Source organism: Cnephaeus nilssonii (genome assembly GCF_951640355.1).
Source record: "Cnephaeus nilssonii genome assembly, chromosome: 20".
In the NCBI taxonomy this organism is placed as follows: Eukaryota; Metazoa; Chordata; class Mammalia; order Chiroptera; family Vespertilionidae; genus Cnephaeus; species Cnephaeus nilssonii.
Window position 1 is genome coordinate 47,208,062 of NC_137091.1, and position 19,449 is coordinate 47,227,510.

The window sequence follows — 19,449 nt, forward strand, 5'->3', positions numbered from 1 at the left end:
GACAAAACCCGCCCGGAGGACTAGTCCCGCCCACAGAAATGGACAAAGGAAACCGCGTTTTCTGAGCCTCCATTGGCTCAGCCTGGTGGCATTCCATGCGTGGCCTTCTGGGTAATGTAGTTCCTAGGCTCCAAGAGCAGGATCCTGTTCTTTCCTCAGGGAACTCCAGGAATGGATTTAGGGGCAAATACCCCAAGAACACACCAAGTATACTCAGGCCCTCCAGGGCCTTAAGGGGAGGTGATTTCCAGGGCAAGTTTGTTTGTCATGCACCTGCGTGGCTTCCTTTAGCTGCTGGTTTTGCATATCTTTCTTCAGGACCAGCTCTTTCGGAATGGCAGGCATTGTTTCTTCATTCAGGACTTTTGGGAATGTCTCTCCATCAGGCCATATGTAGCTGGGGAGTTTGCTCAAGTCTCTAACCTGCCTCCATTGAATCCATTATACAAAGTTAATGTCACTAAACAGACACTCATACTTAAGAGCATATGCTTCTGATGCCACTGGAAGTGTCAGCTCTGCCTGGGCTGCAGTGTGGATAAGATGGCCCAGAGACACATGAAAAATGCTCAAAGTGACTGATCATCAGAGAGATGCAAATTAAAGCAACAATTAGGTATCACCCCACCACTGTCAGAATGGCTGCCATCAGCAAATCAACAAAGGACAAGTGCTGGGGAGGATGTGGGAAAAAGGGAACCCTAGTTCACTGCTGGTGGGAATGCAAACTGGCGAAGCCATTGTGGAAATCAGTCTGGACTTTCCTCAAGAAATTTAGTATGGAACTGCCATTTGACCCAGTGATTCCACTTCTAGGAATATATCGTAAGAAACCTCAAACAATGAGATAGAATGTATATGCCGTCATGTTCATAGCAGCACAATTCACAATAGCAAAGATGTGGGAACAGCCCAAGTGTCCATCAGTACATGAGTGGATTAAAAAGCTGTGACACAGCCCTAGCCGGTTTGGCTCAGTGGATAGAGCGTCACCCTGCACTCTGAAGGGTCCCAGGTTCGATTCAAGCCGACGGCACATGCCAAGGTTGCAGGCTTGATTCCAAGTAGGGAGTGAACAGGAGGCAGTTGATCAATGATTCTCTCTCATCATTGATGTTTCTCTCTCTCTCTCCCTCCCTTTCGTTCTTCTCTGAAATCAGTAAAAATATGTATATTTTTGAAACCTGTGGAACATTTATACCATGGAATACTATGCAGCAGTAAAAAAGGAAGAATCTTCACCCTTTCACATAGCATAGAGGGACCTAGAGAGCATCATTCCAAGTGAAATAAGTCAGTCAGAGAAAGCCAAGTATCACTTGATCTCACTTCAGGAAGCCATCCATTGTCTTCACTCTCAGAGAAGTGTTAACAAGGATCCCGAAAGAGCTATGCACCAATTGATTAGTGCAGACAATGGGGGCTCAGGCTATTTCCTGACCAAATAGTCTCAGAGTAAATCTTTCCACTATTTACTGACCTATAAGATGGTCTGCCTGTTACTGGAAATTTCCTGCCTATGGGCTATAGGTGTATCTCAAAATTGAATAAAAGGATGGCGAGTCCAGAGCCCAAGCGGAGTCCTTCCTCTTGAGCTGGGCTCCCGCCTGGTCCCCCAATATTTCCAAATTATTGATTCTTGTCTCATCTCTTCTTTCATTTGTTTGCGGCCCCTCTTCGAGAACCTGAACCCTAAACACGCGGGATGTGGGAATTCACATCTGGCGCCTCAATGACAAAAGTCTAGAGAAGAAGACTTCACCTAGAGCAAAAAACCAAAGAGTTTACCGGATGGGTGCAGGAAAAGATTTCACCGTATGGGTGGGGAATTTCACTGCAAGCAAAGCCCACAATCAGCTGCAGAAATTGCGATCTGTAAGTAGGGTGGGAACATATTATCTTAGCCAGGGTAATGGGGCAGAATTCGGTTAAAAAGTAAGAAATTTTATTGTAGACTTTTGGTTTGCATGCTTAAGGAATTAAAGTTCCAAAAGGTATTCTCTTACAGTTTTTGCTTGATGATATTATAGAACATAACCATAACCCTTGGTTTCCTGAAGAAGGTACATTAGATCTTCAATGTTGAGAAAGAGTGAGTCAAAACTTGAAATAGCTCAGCAGCAGGAGACATTTTAATTCAGCAATTAGCTGATGAAAATGACAATGCTGATTGTTAGAAATGCCTTACACCTCTGGGAAAAAATAGTACCATCACAAAAGTGATTCAAGCATGTCAGAATGTGGGGTCAGGCACTTTTCAAGCAAATTTACTCGCTGCCGCTGTAACAGTGCGGGATAAAGGGTGTTATAATTGTGGGAAAACAGGACATTTTAAAAAGAATGTTGGCAACCAAGAAGGACACACAGTGGCGGTCCGGGGAAAGGTGTGAGCATCCCGCCTCCCGAATCGATCATTGCACATTCAACCTGTTTTTTTAAAAATATATTTTATTGATTTTTTACAGAGAGGAAGGGAGAGGGAGAGAGAGTTAGAAACATCAATGGGAGCCCTGTTGAGAAACCAAGATGGCGGCATAAGCTAAACACCTAACTGTTGCCTACCACAACAATTTTGAAACTACAACTGGAAAACAGAGCGCACACCATCCAGAACCACCGGAAAGCTGGCAGAGTGGAAAACCTACAACTAGAGAAAAAAAGAGAGGGGGACGCTGAGCCTCAGGAGCTGTGGAGGTGCGGAGATCCGTGAGCGCGGAAAGGGCGGGCGGCTGAATACGCAGCAGGCTTGCTCCAGCGCACAGAGAGGGAGGGCAGCAGATGCTGCGTGGCTAGCTTTCTCGTTTGGGAGAAAAACAAAACCTCCCGACTGCACTGAAATCCAGCTGCGGTCGGGGTAAACTGGTCTGTTTGGCAGCAGGCGAGGCTCGAAAGCTGCCTTCTCTCAGAGGCGCGCAGCCATTGATTAGGGCATGGAGAAACCGGCCCTCTTAGGGCGGCGTGGATAGAAACCAAGTTTGTCCGCGCCATTCTGAGACTCTGCCCCATCCAAGCTGAGCACAGCCCTCCCAGTGACTGGATTTCTCCTTCGGGAGAAAAACAAAACCTCAGTCTGCACTGAAATCCAGCCCCAGCTGGGGAGAAACTCGTCTGTTAGGCAGCGGGAGAGGCTCGAAAGCTGCCTTCTCTCAGAGGCGTGCAGCCATTAATTCGGGCACGGAGAAACCGACGGACTTAGGGCGGCGCGGACGGAAACCAAGTTTGTCTGGGCCATTCTGAGACTCCGCCCCATCCAAGCTGAGCACAGCCCTCCCAGTGACTAGATTTCTCGTTCAGGAGAAAAACAAAACCTCCGGTCTGCACTGAAATCCAGCCCCAGCTGGGGAGAAACTGGTCTGTTAGGCAGCGGGAGAGGCTCGAAAGCTGCCTTCTCTCAGAGGCGCGCAGCCATTAATTCGGGCACGGAGAAACCGCCCCTCTTAGGGCGGAGCAGATGGGAAACAAAAGCTTGTCTGCGCCACCCTGAGACTCCGCCCCATCCAAGCTGAGCACAGAAGCTCTCCCAGCGGAGACACTGCTGATCCTCACAGCCAGCTGGCTTGGAGATCAATTCCCGCCAGTGATACCAACAATCCCAACCACTCTGAACTCCAGTTTCTGGGGACACGCGGGGGACCCAGACGCCTACGGGACTCTCGGCCATCGGTCGGAGAGTGAGAGTGACTTTTCTGTCGGTGTGGACGACACCAGATTTCAACCACTCTCATAAGGGACACATTCAAAAGGCAGACTCAGTGAGCACCAAAGCCCTACTGTGTCTCCAGCACAGCAATTCTTCCCTTATAGACACAGCAGGTCCTCACAACCAATTGGACCGGAGGTCAATTCCTCCCAGTGTACCAACAGCAATCAGGGCTTTTAACTACACCAAGACTTTCCACTCAGCCCACAAAGGGGAGTACCAAGAGCGACCACCTAGGGTGATTGGGGAAGCTGAGCTACCGGCCCCTGTAGGTCACCGACCACACAAAGCCACTCCATCAACACAGGAGGCAGCCAAAATGTGGAGACATCGAAGTATGTCACAAATAGGAGAGATAGATGAAAGCAAACTAATGGACGACACAGTGTTCAGAACCATATTTATAAGGTTACTCAAGAATCTTGTAAAAACCGCTAAGAAACTTGAAGAGACCTTCAAGGACCTTAATGAGAATACCAAAAAAATGGAAAAGGACCAGTCAGAAATTATGCATACACTGTCTGAAATAAAGAATATACAGAGTAGACCACCGCACCCAAAGAGTCAAACCAAAGATCTGGAATATGAGGAAGAAAAAAACACCCAACCAGAGAGGCGGAAAGAAAGAAGAATCCAAAAGTGTGAGGATAGCATAAGGAGCCTCCGAGATGGCTTTAAGCGTACCAATATCCGAATTTTTGGGGTGCCAGAAGACAGAGAGCAAGATACTGAAAACCTATTTGAAGAAATAATGACAGAAAATTTCCCCCACCTGGTGAAAGAAATAGACATACAAGTTCAGGAAGCGCACAGAATCCCAAACAAGAGGAATCCAAAGAGGACCACACCAAGACACATCATAATTAAAATGCCAAGGGCAAAAGACAAAGAGAGAATCTTACAAGCAGCAAGAGAAAAACAGTTAGTTACCTACAAGGGAGCACCCATACGACTGTCAGCTGATTTCTCAACAGAAACTATGCAGGCCAGACGGGAATGGCAAGAAATATTCAAAGTGATGAATAGCAAGAACCTACAACCAAGACTACTCTACCCAGCAAAGTTATCATTCAGAATTGAAGGGCAAATAAAGAGCTTCACAGATAAGAAAAAGCTAAAGGAGTTCATCACCACCAAACCAGTATTATATGAAATGCTGAAAGGTATTCTTTAAAAAGAGGAAAAAGAAGAAAAAAGTAAAGATAAAAATTATGAACAACAAATATCTATCAACAAGTGATTCTAAAAATCAAGTGAATTCAAAATCTGAGGAACAGAAAAAACTGGTGAACATAATAGAATCAGAGGCATAGAATGGGAGTGGATTGATAATTCTCAGGGGGAAAGGGGTGTCTGTGTGGGGGTTATGGGAAGAGACTGGACAAAAATCATACACCTATGGATAAGGACAACGGGGGGGAGGGAACCGGGTGATGGGGAGATATGGGGGGGGGGAGGAGAAACAATTGTAATAATCTGAACAATAAAGATTTATTAATAAAAATAAATAAAATAAAAAATAGCCCTGTTGCCCGGCCAGCATGGGGCATGCACGAGGTAGCCAATAAAAAAAATATATATATATAGAAACATCGATGGGAGAGAAACATCTATCAGCTGCCTCCTGCACACCTCCCACGGGGGATTGCCCGCATCCAAGGTACAGGCCCTTGACCGGAATCGAACCTGAGACCCTTCATTCCGCATGCCAAGCTCTACCCACTGAGCCAAACCAGTCAGAGCTCAAACTGTTTAAAAAGGAAATTATTGGGTATTTACTATTGATTATTATTTTTCTTTGTTTATTGTTAGTTTATGAAGCATCATTTTATTTTTTAAAATATATTTTTATTTATTTCAGAGAGGAATGGAGAGGGAGAGAGAGATAGAAACATCAATGATAAGAGAATCATTGATAGTGTGGGGGGGGTAATGGTAAGATATGTACACATATAATACCTCAATAAAAAAAATGAGAAAAAAAAAAGAGAATCATTGATAGGCTGCCTCCTGCATGCCCCCCAACGGAGATCGAGCCCATAACCCGGGCATGTGCCCTTCACCAGAATCGTACCTGGGACCTTGCAGTCCACAGGACAATGCTCTGTCCTCTGAGTGAAACAGGCCAGGGCTCAACCTGTTTAAAAAGGAAATTATAGGGTGCTTACCTATTGATTATTATTTTTCTTTGTTGTTTATTGTTAGTTTATGAAGCATGATTTTAATTTAATAAAAAATAAATGATAGACGGCCAGGCCATTGCTGAGTTTCCCCAGAACAAACAGTATGCGGGAATGGGGGGAGAAAGAATATGAGCGGTACACGTGGCCAATAATACAGGTTATAGAAAATTCCCTAGACAAAGGGAAATAATTTTAAAAATTACTAGGTCTTTTGGCGATCCTGTAAAATAGGCGCCCACTCTCAAGAGTGTTATTAACTCTCGTTTTTGCCACATTTTTATGTTGCGGTCCGTCATTTAAAATTTAGAGAAATGAAACATTTCCCAGAATTTAGGGATGCATCTGGGATGTCTGTAACCATGAATAGAAAAGCAAGCTTAAGAAAATGCACACGCTCCGCCCAAATTTGGGTGACTTTTTGAGCCCCAATCTTTTCACGGATGCTACAGAAGAAATCAGGCTGTTTTTTCTTTAACCTCGCAGATAAAAAAAAGCTAAAGGAGTTCATCACCACCAAACCAGTATTATATGAAATGCTGAAAGGTATTCTTTAAGAAGAGGAAGAAGAAAAAAGTAAAGATAAAAATTATGAACAACAAATACATATCTATCAACAAGTGAACCTAAAAATCAAGTGAATTAAAAATATGAGGAACAGAATAAACTGGTGAATATAATAGATCAAGGGCAAAGAAAGGAAGTGGATTGATAATTGTCAGGGGGAAAGTGGTGTGGGGGGTACAGGAAGAGACTGGACTAAAATTGTACACCTATGGATGAGGACAGTAGCGGGGAGGTAAGGGCAGAGGGTGGGGTGGGAACCGGGTGGAGGGGAGCTATGGGGCGCGGGGAAGGAGAAACAATTGTAATAATCTGAACAATAAAGATTTATTAAATTAAAAAAGAATAGTTTATTAATTTTTAGAGAGAAGGGAGAGGGAGAGAAATAATGATGGAAGATTGCCATATAGGCCAGCCGCCGCCTGCACACCCACTTCTGTGGATCTATCCCACAAACCAGACACATATCCCCACAAGCAATGAAATCCACAACCTTTCCTATATGAGATGATGCCCAAGCACTGAGCCATACTGGCCCTGGTGGTATATGCCATTTAGATCACAATTTGCTAATCTCAGTAAATTGAAACTTTAATCTACTCAAAAACCCAGACTATGCACTGAATTTTTGACAAAGGTAAATAACACTTATATACATACAAGGAATTATACAGAAATGTTTGTACCAGCTTTGTTAGAAATAACCAAATATTTATTAATATGGACATATTGACGGTGATATATCAATGGTAAGAATAACTATGAGAGCCAAAACCGGTTTGGAGAGCTCTAACTGGTTTGGCTCAGTGGATACAGAGATGGTCTGAGGACTGAAGAGGCCCAGGTTCAATTCTGGTCAAGGGCATGTACCTTGCTTGTGCAAGAGGCAGCTGATCGATGTTTCTAACTCTCTAGACCTCTCCCTTCCTCTCTGTAAAATCATTAAAATATATATTAAAAAAATATCAGAAAAAAAGATGAGCTACTAATGAAACTTTAATAAATCTCCAAGTATTTATGAAACATAAATTAAAACAGAAAAATACTACGAAAAGTAAGATTCTCTATGAAAATGGAATGTCAATCTATGGAAACTAGGAAAGCTGTGAAGAACAGGGACAGATTAAAAGAGGTCATGATGCCGAAACCGCTTTGGCTCAGTGGATAGAGCGTCGGCCTGCAGACTGAAAGGTCCCAGGTTCAATTCCGGTCAAGGGCACATCCCCATTAGGGGATGTGCAGGAGGCAGCTTATCGATGTTTCTAACTCTATCCCTCTCTCTTCCTCTCTGTAAAAAATCAATAAAATATATTTTTTAAAAAAGAGGTCATGAAGCAATTACAGAGACAGATATGGTCAGCATTATTATGACTGTAATGATGGTTTCACTTTCATGCACATGTCAAGATTTATGAAACACTATAGTTAACACATGTAATTTACTAAATATAGCTGTTAACAACGGTTCAAGATAAAACAAATGTATGTTCACCTATTCTGGAAAATAGGTTTGGCAACTCTATACTCAATCCCCATACTTACGCCTTCTGGGTGAGAGTCTCATCTCAGTGAGAGAAAATGTGACAAACAATGAAGAACTTTCGACCAAACACACAAGAGCCACATCCCTGGACTACAGACAGCCTTTGTCTCCATCTTTGTTTTGCTGCCAGCACACCAATGGCTCTGATGGGAACATCTGAGAAGCTACAGGAGCCACAAAACATCCTGATTATAATTAATTACTGTTCCACAGTAGATAAACATCCCTAGAGTCCCTCAGATATTGTGTACACACAGCTCCTATAGTCTTTTCCTCAAAATAATTCCTGGATGCATAGTTAGATGAGGCCCATTACATCTAATGGGATGCAGTCTGGTCCAACAATGCCGGAGGTACTAATCCAGCATCTAGATGGGTTCAGGAATCTGGAGAAGGCGCTGTGTGTAAATTATTAAAGATTACAGAGACAAAAAATAATTTTGGAAGACATTTGAGGGCCAGAGGAGCTTGGCCAAAGAAATCAAGTTCTCTCTTGCCTCAGGACCCCTTGCTTTTTATTAACACAGACTGTCCTAAGGCAAAGGAGATATACATCAAAGGCCAGGGTTTGGTATACAGAATCCATTGTCAGATTGGGGGAATTGCATTTGGCTGTTCAGGTGTTTGGCCAGTAGGAGGCAATAACATGTAGACTGAAATGCCCTCAGTTGTCTGGCAGCAAGCAATCATTTTATGCATCCTTTTCAGGTTTTGGGAAATGCCCTCAGCCATTTCCAGATGACTCAGCCCTGCTGACCTGCTGGAATTGACTTCCGACAAAATTAGGTCAGTGTTTCTGCATTGAAATGGTTTCCCCTCACTGCTCTGTCCTCAAACCAGTGACCATCACCAGTGAAATTATAGGTATTAGGGCTCATGGCCCACTGAAAGACCTGGGCAAGAGATTCCCTTCACATGTATTGGCATCCCTTGCAAACAAGAAAAAAGTCATGCTCCCAGATATGATTTTTTTATTAATTTTTTCATTTTTTATTATTATTTAAAGTATTACATATAGATTACATATAGTATTACATATATGTCCTTTTTTCCCCCCATTGACCTTCCCCCAGTGTCCCCTAACCCCTGTCACATGCCCTCATCCCCCACCCCACCCAGTGTCTTGTGTTCATTTGTTGTGCCTATATGCATGCATACAAGTCCTTTGGTTGATCTCTTTAACGCCCTCCCCAACACTCCCCTGCCTTCCCGCTGTAACTTGACAGTCTGTTCGGCTCTTTACACTCCCAGACATAATTGAGGTTGTCACAGATACCCCCTCTTTTGAGTCTCAAAGCATCCATCTTCACATGAGAACTAGAGAGTCCACAGTGCTTCCTAAAAAAGTATGGGCAGCAATGTAAATTTGGCAAAAACTGCTGAGCTCATTTCTGCACCATAGTCTACCCCCAAGGGTAAAAATGTGTGAGACCACATACAAGTTTTTTGCATTACTATGCTTGGAGAGCCCAGATTTCTTTATAAACTAACCCACACAGTAAAGCGAACACCCAAGATTAAAGAAGTCTCAGGAAAAAAACATTATTTTGTAAAGAAAGAAACCTGAGTCTGGCAGTTCTCCCATTGATGACTTAGGCACTCTATAAACTCATCATTAGCATCTTGGGATAGCATGTCCCCTGAAAATGGCAGTTTCTCTGCAACATTATGTTTACTGGGGCCAACACTAAGCAGTCCTATGTGGCAACTCATGAGAGGGAAACAAGTAAGAACTAAGGGCTCTGGTACTCCTAATTTTCTTCAACAAATCAGACAACAGATAGCTTCCCTGGGTACATGAGGATGGTGATTGATGCCATATGTAGAGACCTTATAGGTGGTTCAGGTGAAATACCTTCAGCAACAGAAATATGCAGTGACATAGATCTGGCAGGACATCTCTGTAAGTTAGAAAGTGCAACATAGATACATAGTGTTCCAATATAAAAACAACACAACAGCAAAAACACTTAAGACATCTTTACATAACATAACTGATTAAATGACATAGAATTCAGAAAAATGAGGATTCACAAATATTCTTGTACTATTGTTAAGTCCTAACTTAGAAACTACATTACCTACACATCTAAGATATTTCTCACATTTAGACTCTTAGGTGGAGAGTGAATTTAGAAATATGCCTGAGAGATACCTCACATTAATTGCACTCATAATGGCTTTTTACAGTGTGAACTCTGATGATAATGGAGACTACTGCTACTTGTAAAAGATTTTCTACAGTCACTGCATTGATAAGGCCTTTCTCCTGTATGAATTCTCTGATGACAATGAAGTTCAGAACTCTGGGTAAAAGATTTTCCACATTCACTGCATTTATAAGGCTTTACTCCTGTATGAATTCTCTTGTGATAATAAAGCGCAGAACTTTGGGCAAAAGATTTCCCACATTCACTGCATTGATAAGGCTTTTCTCCTGTATGAACTCTCTGATGTTGATGAAGTTGGGTCTTAGTGGTGAAAGCTTTTCCACATTCACTGCATTGATAAGGCTTTTCTCCAGTGTGAACTCTTTGATGATATTGGAGACCAGTGCTACTTTTAAAAGGTTTCCCACATTCACTGCATTTATAAGGCTTTTCTCCTGTGTGAAGTCTCTGATGATAACGAAGGACAGTGCTCTGTGTAAAAGATTTTCCACATTCACTGCAGTGATAAGGCCTTTCTCCAGTGTGCACTCTCTGATGACGATAAAGATGACTGCTAGTGATGAAAGCTTTCCCACATTCACTACATTTGTAAGGCTTTTCTCCAGTGTAAACTCTCTGATGATATTGGAGTCCACTGCTACGTGTAAAAGATTTTCCACATTCAAAGCATTTATAAGGCTTTTCTCCAGTGTGAACTCTCTGATGACAATGACAAATACTATTACTGGTCAAAGATTTCCCACACTCATTGTACTCATAAGGCCTTTCTCCTGTGTGAACACTCTGCTCATAGTGGAGGCCACTGCCACTGGTAAAAGTTTTTCCGCATTCACTGCATGCAAAAGGCCTTTCTCCAGTGTGCCAAGCTTGGTGATTACCTAGGCTGTTACTACTGCTAAAAGCTTTCCCATATTCACTGCACTGAGAAGGCCTTTCTCCAGTGTGACCTCTCTGTTCATAATGAAAGCTAGAATATTTGGTAAAATGTTTTCCACATTCAGAGCTCACAAAACACTGACTTTCAACATGGACACCCTTCCGCTGAATAAACATGTGAGTACAACTAATGTCTTCCTTATATTCTTTTCTGGTGTAATAATTTTGACTCCTTTGAAACATCATTCCACACGTCGGAATACCATTTGGAATGTTTCTGGTGAGAGTAGCCTTTCGGTGGAGATGTCCTGACCCGGTAAAGACATCCTGCCCAACCTCCCCGCATGTGAAATGATTCTGGGACACTTTGAAATCGCAGCTGTTTGCAAGTGAGATTCTTTCCACACCTATATTGAAAGTCTCTCTCACATGCTGTTGGTGAAATTTTACACAGCAGTAAAACCGTTTTGCACATGCACCACATCTCAACAGTATCTGTCCGTGTTGTGTTCCCTGAAGCTCAGTCAAGTGGAAAATGTTTCTCAAGACCAGCCCACAACTCTCACAGGGGTGGCTCTTCTGGGAAGACAAGACTAACTTGGGATTCCTTGCCTGTGACACTCTTACTGAAACCTTCTGTTCATTGGGGACCTCAACAGTCTCTGCTCCACAGCAACAACCTGAACAAAAGGAAAATCTGGTGAAGTACATGTTGATGTTAAACACAGAAATAAACCCAGGCCCATAGGTTTAGGTAATCTTTGCCAAAACCACAAGAAATGTTGAGAAAAAACAGTTTCTTCAATGAGGGTTATTGAAAAAACAGGTATTCACATGGAAAACAAAACCACCGATAAACATTTACTCAGATCTACTCAGACTGCATGAAAGAATTAAACGTCCATGTTAACACTTTAAAGTTCTTGAAGATGACCCAGGGAAACTGCTTGGAGACTTGTTTTGGACATGATTTCTGGGATGTGGCACCAACCACTGGGCAAAAAAAGAGAAAATCAACAGTCAGGGCTAAAACAAATCGAAGTGCTTTTTTCCAACACAAAAGCAATAACAAAATGAAATGAAAAGGAAATCAACTGGAGGATGGGAGACCATACTTGCAAATCATATGAATATATTGAAAATATGTTCATTCGGATCAGATCAACCAAATAAAGCAAATATTGTGATACAGAGAGAAAGTCATGTTATGTTAATACGATAATAAAGGCCATGAAGAAGACAATACTGTTGCTGAAAACATTCTACATCAGCGGTCAGCAAACTCATTAGTCAACAGAGCCAAATATCAACAGTACAAGGATTGAAATTTCTTTTGAGAGCCAAAATTTTTAAACATAAACTATACAGATAGGTACATTGTTATTAACTTAATTAGGGTACTCCTAAGCTGGCCTTTGCTAAAAACTCAAGGGGCCAATGAGCAGCATGTGGCTCGCAAGACGCAGTTTGCCAACCACTGTTCTGCATCAATTCATTAAAAACACTTCATAGGTAAACCACGGTAGCATTTGAGCCTGATGGAAAAATAGCCACACTAGACTTCCTGAATGCAGAGTTGCCAAAAACATGGAGTCTTCTGTATATATAAAAGAATAAGTGACCGACGGTAAGTACATCCGACCAACTGGCCCATACATAGGACGTGCATTGGCAATTTAAAAATAAACCTTGATGCCCTGGCTGGTTTGGCTCAGTGGATAGAGCATCAGCCTGAGGATGGATAGGTCCTGCCATCAATTCCAGTCAAGGGCACGTACCTCAGTTGCAGCCTTGATCAGCCCTAGTTGGGGCACATGCAGGAGGCAACCAATTGATGTGTCTCTCTTACCATTGATATTTCTCTTTCTCTCTCTTCCCCTCCCTTTCTCTCTGAAACCAATAAAAAATATTTTAAAAAATAAACGTTGACTTTCACAATGCAAATACATATAAAGTGCTTGCTGGTGCCAATCGCACACATGTGATTCAATCTGTCATTGTGGATCATGAATTTGGTTGTTTTTGTTGACATTCTGAAGCTGAAAGAAAGCAGTGTCAATGACAGAATGTACCCTGTTAATAAATGACAAGGACAAACTCCAGACAGAGTAGGAATATTCCTACCTAAACTCCTTTTCAGACATCATCAGTTATACTTTGCTTTCTCTCAAGTTCCAAGAGCCTCTGATATTAAAGTTGTAAATATTTTATCACCAAGGAAATTAGTCAAGCACTCTGTAAAGTGTTTTTACTCTTAATGTGGTATACAGAGAGATATTAGAATAAGTTTAATCAATTATCAGTCATTGTTTTCATCAATGTCATATTTATATCATGTTTTTGTATGTCTTTGTTGTTAAATCATGTTGTAATCTTTTATTTATTGATCAATTTATATATTCTTTTCATATACATTTTACTAATTTTCTTTCCTCTCTGACACTTCAATTATAGAGAAGGGGCAAATAGTGATATTAAAATATTTCTTCTACTTAATTTCCTTTCAATGTGCAGGAATCCAAGCACAGGGCCACTACTTTGTAAATAAAACAAGAATTCAATATTTGGAAAACATGATTAAACATATGCAAAAAGAGATGTATTTTACTATATAACTAGAAAAATATTCAAAACACACAATAGCAAATAAATATGGTTAGAAAATTGGAAGAAAGCCCTGGCTGGTTTGGCTCAGGGGTTGAGCATCCATCCATGAACCCAGTAGGTCATGGTTAGGTTCATGGTCAGGGTACATGCCCGGGTTGAGGGCTGGATCCCCAGCAGGAGGCATGCAGGAGATCCCCAATGGATAATTCTCTCTCATCACTGATCTCTCTCTCTCTCTCTCTCTATCTTCCACTTTTTCTCTGAAAAAAATTTAAAGATATTTACAAATAAAATAGGATTAAGGATGTAGACACTACTTAAAAAAAAACAGACAAGCCGAAACCGGTTTGGCTCAGTGGATAGAGCATCGGTCTGCGGACTGAAGGGTCCCAAGTTCGATTCCAGTCAAGGGCATGTACATTGATGTGGGCACATCCCTGGTAGTGGGTGTGCAGGAGGCAGCTGGTTGATGTTTCTCTCTCATCGATGTTTCTAGCTCTCTATCCTTCTCCCTTCCTCTCTGTAAAAAAATCAATAAAATATATTTTTAAAAAAATACAGACAAATGACCAACAGGAATAAAGAATATGCTTTTACTCACCACTCAACTGGAATCCATTAGGCTCCCTGCCACACAACCAACCACAAACCCTCCCTACCAGTTCGGTGCAGCAGGTGTTGTGATTAAAAGATAGAAGGGAGCAGTGCAATCAAACCCACCCTGCCAAACACAGCAAAAACCCATAAAACTGGAAAAATCAAGTAATGTGTACAGTCCACAGGTGAGGACAGAGCACCCCTAGAAATGAGGGGCATAATAAATGCAATGCCAACTCCCAGGAACCAGACAGAGTGAGGGTCTTACCCAGGGAAGAGATAAGTTCAAAGTTCTCCAGCATCACATTCAGGTACAGCTGTCTCTGACCCTCATCAAGGAGGCTCCATTCCTCCCTGGAGAAGTACAGGGCAATGTCCTCAAAGGTCACGCCAACCTGTCAGAATGGAGACAATTGAAACCATAGCTGAAATTTTGGGAACTAGCAATCCTGCTCCTTACACATCTTCCTCACCCTCAACCGCCTCCAGGGCTCCCCAGTTTAGTGTGGACACCAGGCCCTAATGCCAGTGCTGGCTGCTCTCTTACCACAGACCCATTAGTCACTGTGATTGCCCTCAGCGCAACACAGGGGTTGGGAAGAGGGACAGCAGAGAAACACCATCTAAGCTCTGGGCCATGCCTGCAGGGCCCCAGCCTTCCTGCCAAGCAAGACCACTGCAGTTTCCCAGATCATGCCTCCAAGACAAAGCCAAGGGTTTATGCTTCAACCTATAGTCCTCATAGCAGCCCTGGCTGGTTTGTCTCAGTGGACAGAGTTTTGGACTGTGGACTGAAGGGTCCCGGGTTGGATTCTAATCAAGGACACATGCCCGGGCTGCAGACTCCATACCCAGTACCGGCTTCCAGAGGCAGCCTATAGATGATTCTCTCTCATCAATGATGTTTCTCTCTCTCTACCCTTCTCCCTTTCTTTCTGAAATCAACTAAAAAAAATTTTTTTTTAATATTTTTTTATTGATTTTTAACAGAGGAAGGGAGAAGGGATAGAGAGCTAGAAACATCGATGAGAGAGAAACATCGACCAGCTGCCTCCTGCACACCCCCCACCGGGGATGTGCCCACAACCAATGTACATGCCCTTGACCGGAATCGAACCTGGGACCCTTCAGTCCGCAGACCGACGCTCTATCCACTGAGCCAAACCGGTCCCGGCTAAAAAAAAATTTTTTTTAAGTCCCAATACTAGTTTTCCAGTACCATCCGCTCACACTTCCTCCAGATGTGCACACCACTGTGTAATGTCTGACCTCATCACAACTTCAGACCCCCGGTTCACTGCCTCAAGCTGACACCTTCCTGCTCCACAGCAGAGAACCTCTGAGGACTCACCCATGACCTTGGCATATGGCATCCAGAGAGTGCTTGAGAGGTTTCAGAAGGATCTGGCACAACCCGATGCCGGGTGGACCCCACAGCCTGGGGAGAGCAGGGCATGCGGCTCTGAAATCCTCCCTGCCCGTCGCTGACCTTGGATTCAATACTCACCACCCACATCCGCAGGGGAATTTCAGATACAGGTCACCCCTGTCCACTCTGCCCTGCACTTCCTGTGTCCTCAGATCTCACAACACTCCTCTCTCCCCTCCACCTTCCTCGGGGTCCTTGACGGGGACCTGAGCTGCAGGACGTCACGGGCGCCCTGACCCCAGGCTGCTGGGTGGAGTGTGAGGAGGCGGGGAGGGCCGGTGTGGCGGGGAGGGGGACGCGAACTCACCTCAGCTGAGCCCCTGAGCAAGGCCATTGCCATTGCACGCTGTGCGCGGGTCTAGGCCGGAGAGGCCGGCGCGGCCGGTAAGAAGCAGGGGCGGTGGGAGGGGCAGGAAAGGGTCTCTGTTCCGTCACGGACGTGGGGAACCCGGTGGCCTCAGCGAATTTCACTCCCACGTGCGAGCTGAGCGGGCAAGGACTCGGCCTTCTCCCTCCGAGCACCTGCCTCTGCCGCCGCCCGCTAAAGGCCTTCCACCCGGTGCTGGAGTAAATTCTGGGTGAAGACCAATAGCCGCCCAGAGTGCACCGGAAGTCCCGCCCCTGCACGCGGGTGACGCAAGAGAAAGGCCTTTTCTGACATTTCATTGGCTAAGCTGGCGGTATTCCTCACAAGGCCTTCTGGGTAATGTGGGTTCCAGAGTCCAAGATGGTGATGGAAGGTTTCTCCATATCACTCCAAGGAAAACAGCGACATCTGCTGGTAGGGGCACTGGGACCGGACCTTCCTCATGAAAGAGACATCTTCAAATGGATAAAAAAAAGAGCTATTTTCCTGGTAAAGGGACTGGAGTCCTTTTTATGAAAACACATTATCTGTGAGACCAATGCAGCTCGTCATAATATATAGGTAGCATTTGGGGCATATATTTGAAATAAAGAACTAACATGTATAATATAAACTTTAAATCGAATTCTGTTGTTTAATTTTTACTTGAACATCAATAAAGATAAATACGCCTTTGAAACAGTGGGAGACTTCAATTCTGGCAAAGTAACTGGCATTTTTTTTGCTTTTTTAAAAAATATATTTTATTGTTTTTTACAGAGAGGGATAGAGAGTTAGAAACATCGATGAAAGAGAAACATTGATCAACTGCCTCCTGCACATGCCCCACTGGGGACTTGTCAGCAACCAAGGTACATGCCCTTGACCAGAATTGAACCTGGGACCCCTCAGTCCGCAGGTCGACGCTCTATCCACTGAGCCAAACCGGTTAGGGTGTAACTGGTGTTTTTGTTAATGTTCAGATGCCACTGTAATTATCATAATGAAAGATAATTTGTCCTTTATGGACATATTAAAGATGTCAGCAGTGTTGATGTTTCCGGCATTCTCAATGAGATAAGATTATACAAATATTCACAAATTATACTTAGAGTAAATGAAATACATATTCACTTGTTTAATTTCTTTAAGGTATTACATATGTGTCTTTATTCCCCCATTACGCCCATGAAATACATATTCATACTGAAAGATGACCTATGTATATATAGCTCCAAAACGTTAAAACCACATGAAGTATTTTAAATAACAAGTAATGATGGGTATGCATATGTGCAATGAATCTTTAAAATTCATAATTCTGTAAGAACCTTATACTACTTAAAATTTAGGACCAAGTCGGCCTGGTGTGGCTTACTGTACAAGCGTCAACCTATGAAAGAGGAGATCAGGGTTTGAATTCTGTTTTGGGTAGAGAAGCCTGAGGTGTGGGTTTGATCCCCAGTGGGGTGTGTGCAGGAGGCCACTGATCAATGATTCTGTCTCATCATAGATGTTTCTATCACTCTCTCCCACTCTGAAATCAATAAAAATCTACTTTTTAAAATTCAGAGCAAAAACACACAGTGAAGTATACACCCAATTGGAACATGTCATAAAGCATTAAAACTAAGCAATGTAGCAGAGGAGTTGAAAAACATCTAAAACTGGCTAGGGCTGGAAATAATTTCTATATGAAACCAACCTCCAGGACACTGAAACTGGCAGAATGATCGCAGGAGTGGTCTGACACTCCCGGCAAAGTTCTGACACCGGGCCCTCCCTGGTCTGGCTCAGTGTATAGAGCATCTGCCTGGGGACTGAAGGATCCTGGGTCTGATTTGATCCAAGGGCACATGCCTGAATTTTGGGCTGCATTCCCAGTAGGGGGAGTGCAGGACACAGCCCATGCATGATTCTTTCTCATCATTCATGTGTATATCTCTCACGTCCTGTCTGAAATCAATTAAAAACAAATAATACATTAAAAATTTAAAAATCACTGGAAATAATACCCTCAGGTGAGGATTTACAGAAGAACAATAACAAAACTTCTGACTTGGGAACCCTGTACAGCACTCTCTTGTCCATAAAACATCTTCATGATAAAATCAAATCTCCTTCTCATCTCCTTTCAATGTGGGCTTTTAATATTCTTACATCCAATGCTAGTCATTCCTGAGTGCTGCTCATCTCATATCTCCACAGCCCCATCACCCAATGATTCACTATCACAGATTATTTTCTTTTTCAATGAATTGCTCCTCCTTCCATAAAGCCTTTGAACAAGGCTTGTTGGGAACACATGTCTGTATGCACTGCTGTGTAACACGGGCCAGTTCAGCCTCAGGAGCAGATGGGATCCTCAGTAAATGATGGCTGAAGCCATTAAACATCATGCTGTGGCTTTGCTTCCACAATTCTACCTTTTTCTGCTCACACCTTATTATATTTTCTCAGCTCACTATTTTTCCTCAAGTTGTCATGAATGAGGAGGCCTCACATTTGTAGGAAAAAGATTTCATGGTAGCCCATGTTTCAGCGTAGCCATATCTAAAGTTAATTCTCTCACTTCATGGGAATCAGTGTCTTTAATTTACCACCTATTGAGACCTACCTGTTGTCAGCTCCATAGAGCTGTTTGTCTTCTAGGTATATAAATGCTGTTCATTGTATAACTCTAATATGCCTTTCTATAGTTTGCTCTAGCAATATTCTCTTCCATTAATAATGTTCATTCCACATGCAGACACTGGAACTGCATTAACAGGTGAAATAATTATTTCCAAGCAATGTTGTGAGACCCTAGGATCCGAAATCTTTATCTCAGGTGCAGATGCCCACTTTCCAAACCTTGAATGGTGCCAGCAGGGTAGGCATCTATACAACAAATAGTTCGGCTCAAAGGATGGAGCCTTGGCCTGTGGACTGAGGGGTTAAGGCTTTCATTCTGGGCAAGGGCCTGTACCTTGTTGGGGGCTCAGTACCCAGCCAGGTCAGGGCATGTGTTAGAGGCCAGCAAATCATTTGTCTCTCACACACAGATGTTTCTCCCTCTCTCTGTGTGTCTCTCCACCTCCCTTTCACCCTGTAAAAATCAATGGAAAAATCACTGAGGTTGAGGTTTAATGAAAAAATAAAGAAAGAAAATTTATTATGTAAACTTATTTTCCAGATACATGTCATATTCTTGGGAAAAATATACAATATCCCAGAAAATACAATAAATGTCATGTAAAGTATGTAGGGGAGCCAGAACAAAAATGCAAGAGCGTGATCTGATAAATTCTGGTGAACAACAAAACATGGTTTCACACCATCTATTTGCTTTAGAAGTGTCTAATATATCAACTTCCTGTTTCATCTGGACCGGTCTGTAGGATCAGATGTTTTAACAAAGATACAGACAGCAAATGCACATCTGTGATAAAATTCA

At 42.9% G+C, this 19,449-nt stretch overlaps 1 protein-coding gene across 3 annotated transcripts; it reads right to left on the reverse strand.

Annotated features, from left to right (window-relative positions):
* Positions 1-9,200: 9,200 nt before the first annotated feature.
* On the reverse strand, positions 9,201-16,138 carry LOC307092322 (zinc finger protein 773-like). 3 transcript variants are annotated; one of them, XM_079759564.1, is made up of 3 exons: positions 15,975-16,138; positions 14,507-14,633; positions 9,201-12,027 (listed from the first exon to the last, which is right to left on the reverse strand). In XM_079759564.1, the coding sequence occupies exon 3, from the start codon at positions 11,743-11,745 to the stop codon at positions 10,159-10,161; it is 1,587 nt and encodes a 528-aa protein (XP_079615690.1). In that variant the 5' UTR covers positions 11,746-12,027; positions 14,507-14,633; positions 15,975-16,138; the 3' UTR covers positions 9,201-10,158. The 3 variants fall into 2 exon arrangements, with proteins under 3 accessions (XP_079615689.1, XP_079615690.1, XP_079615691.1); XM_079759563.1 differs by having other exon boundaries at positions 9,201-11,714.
* Between the last annotated feature and the right edge of the window lie 3,311 nt (positions 16,139-19,449).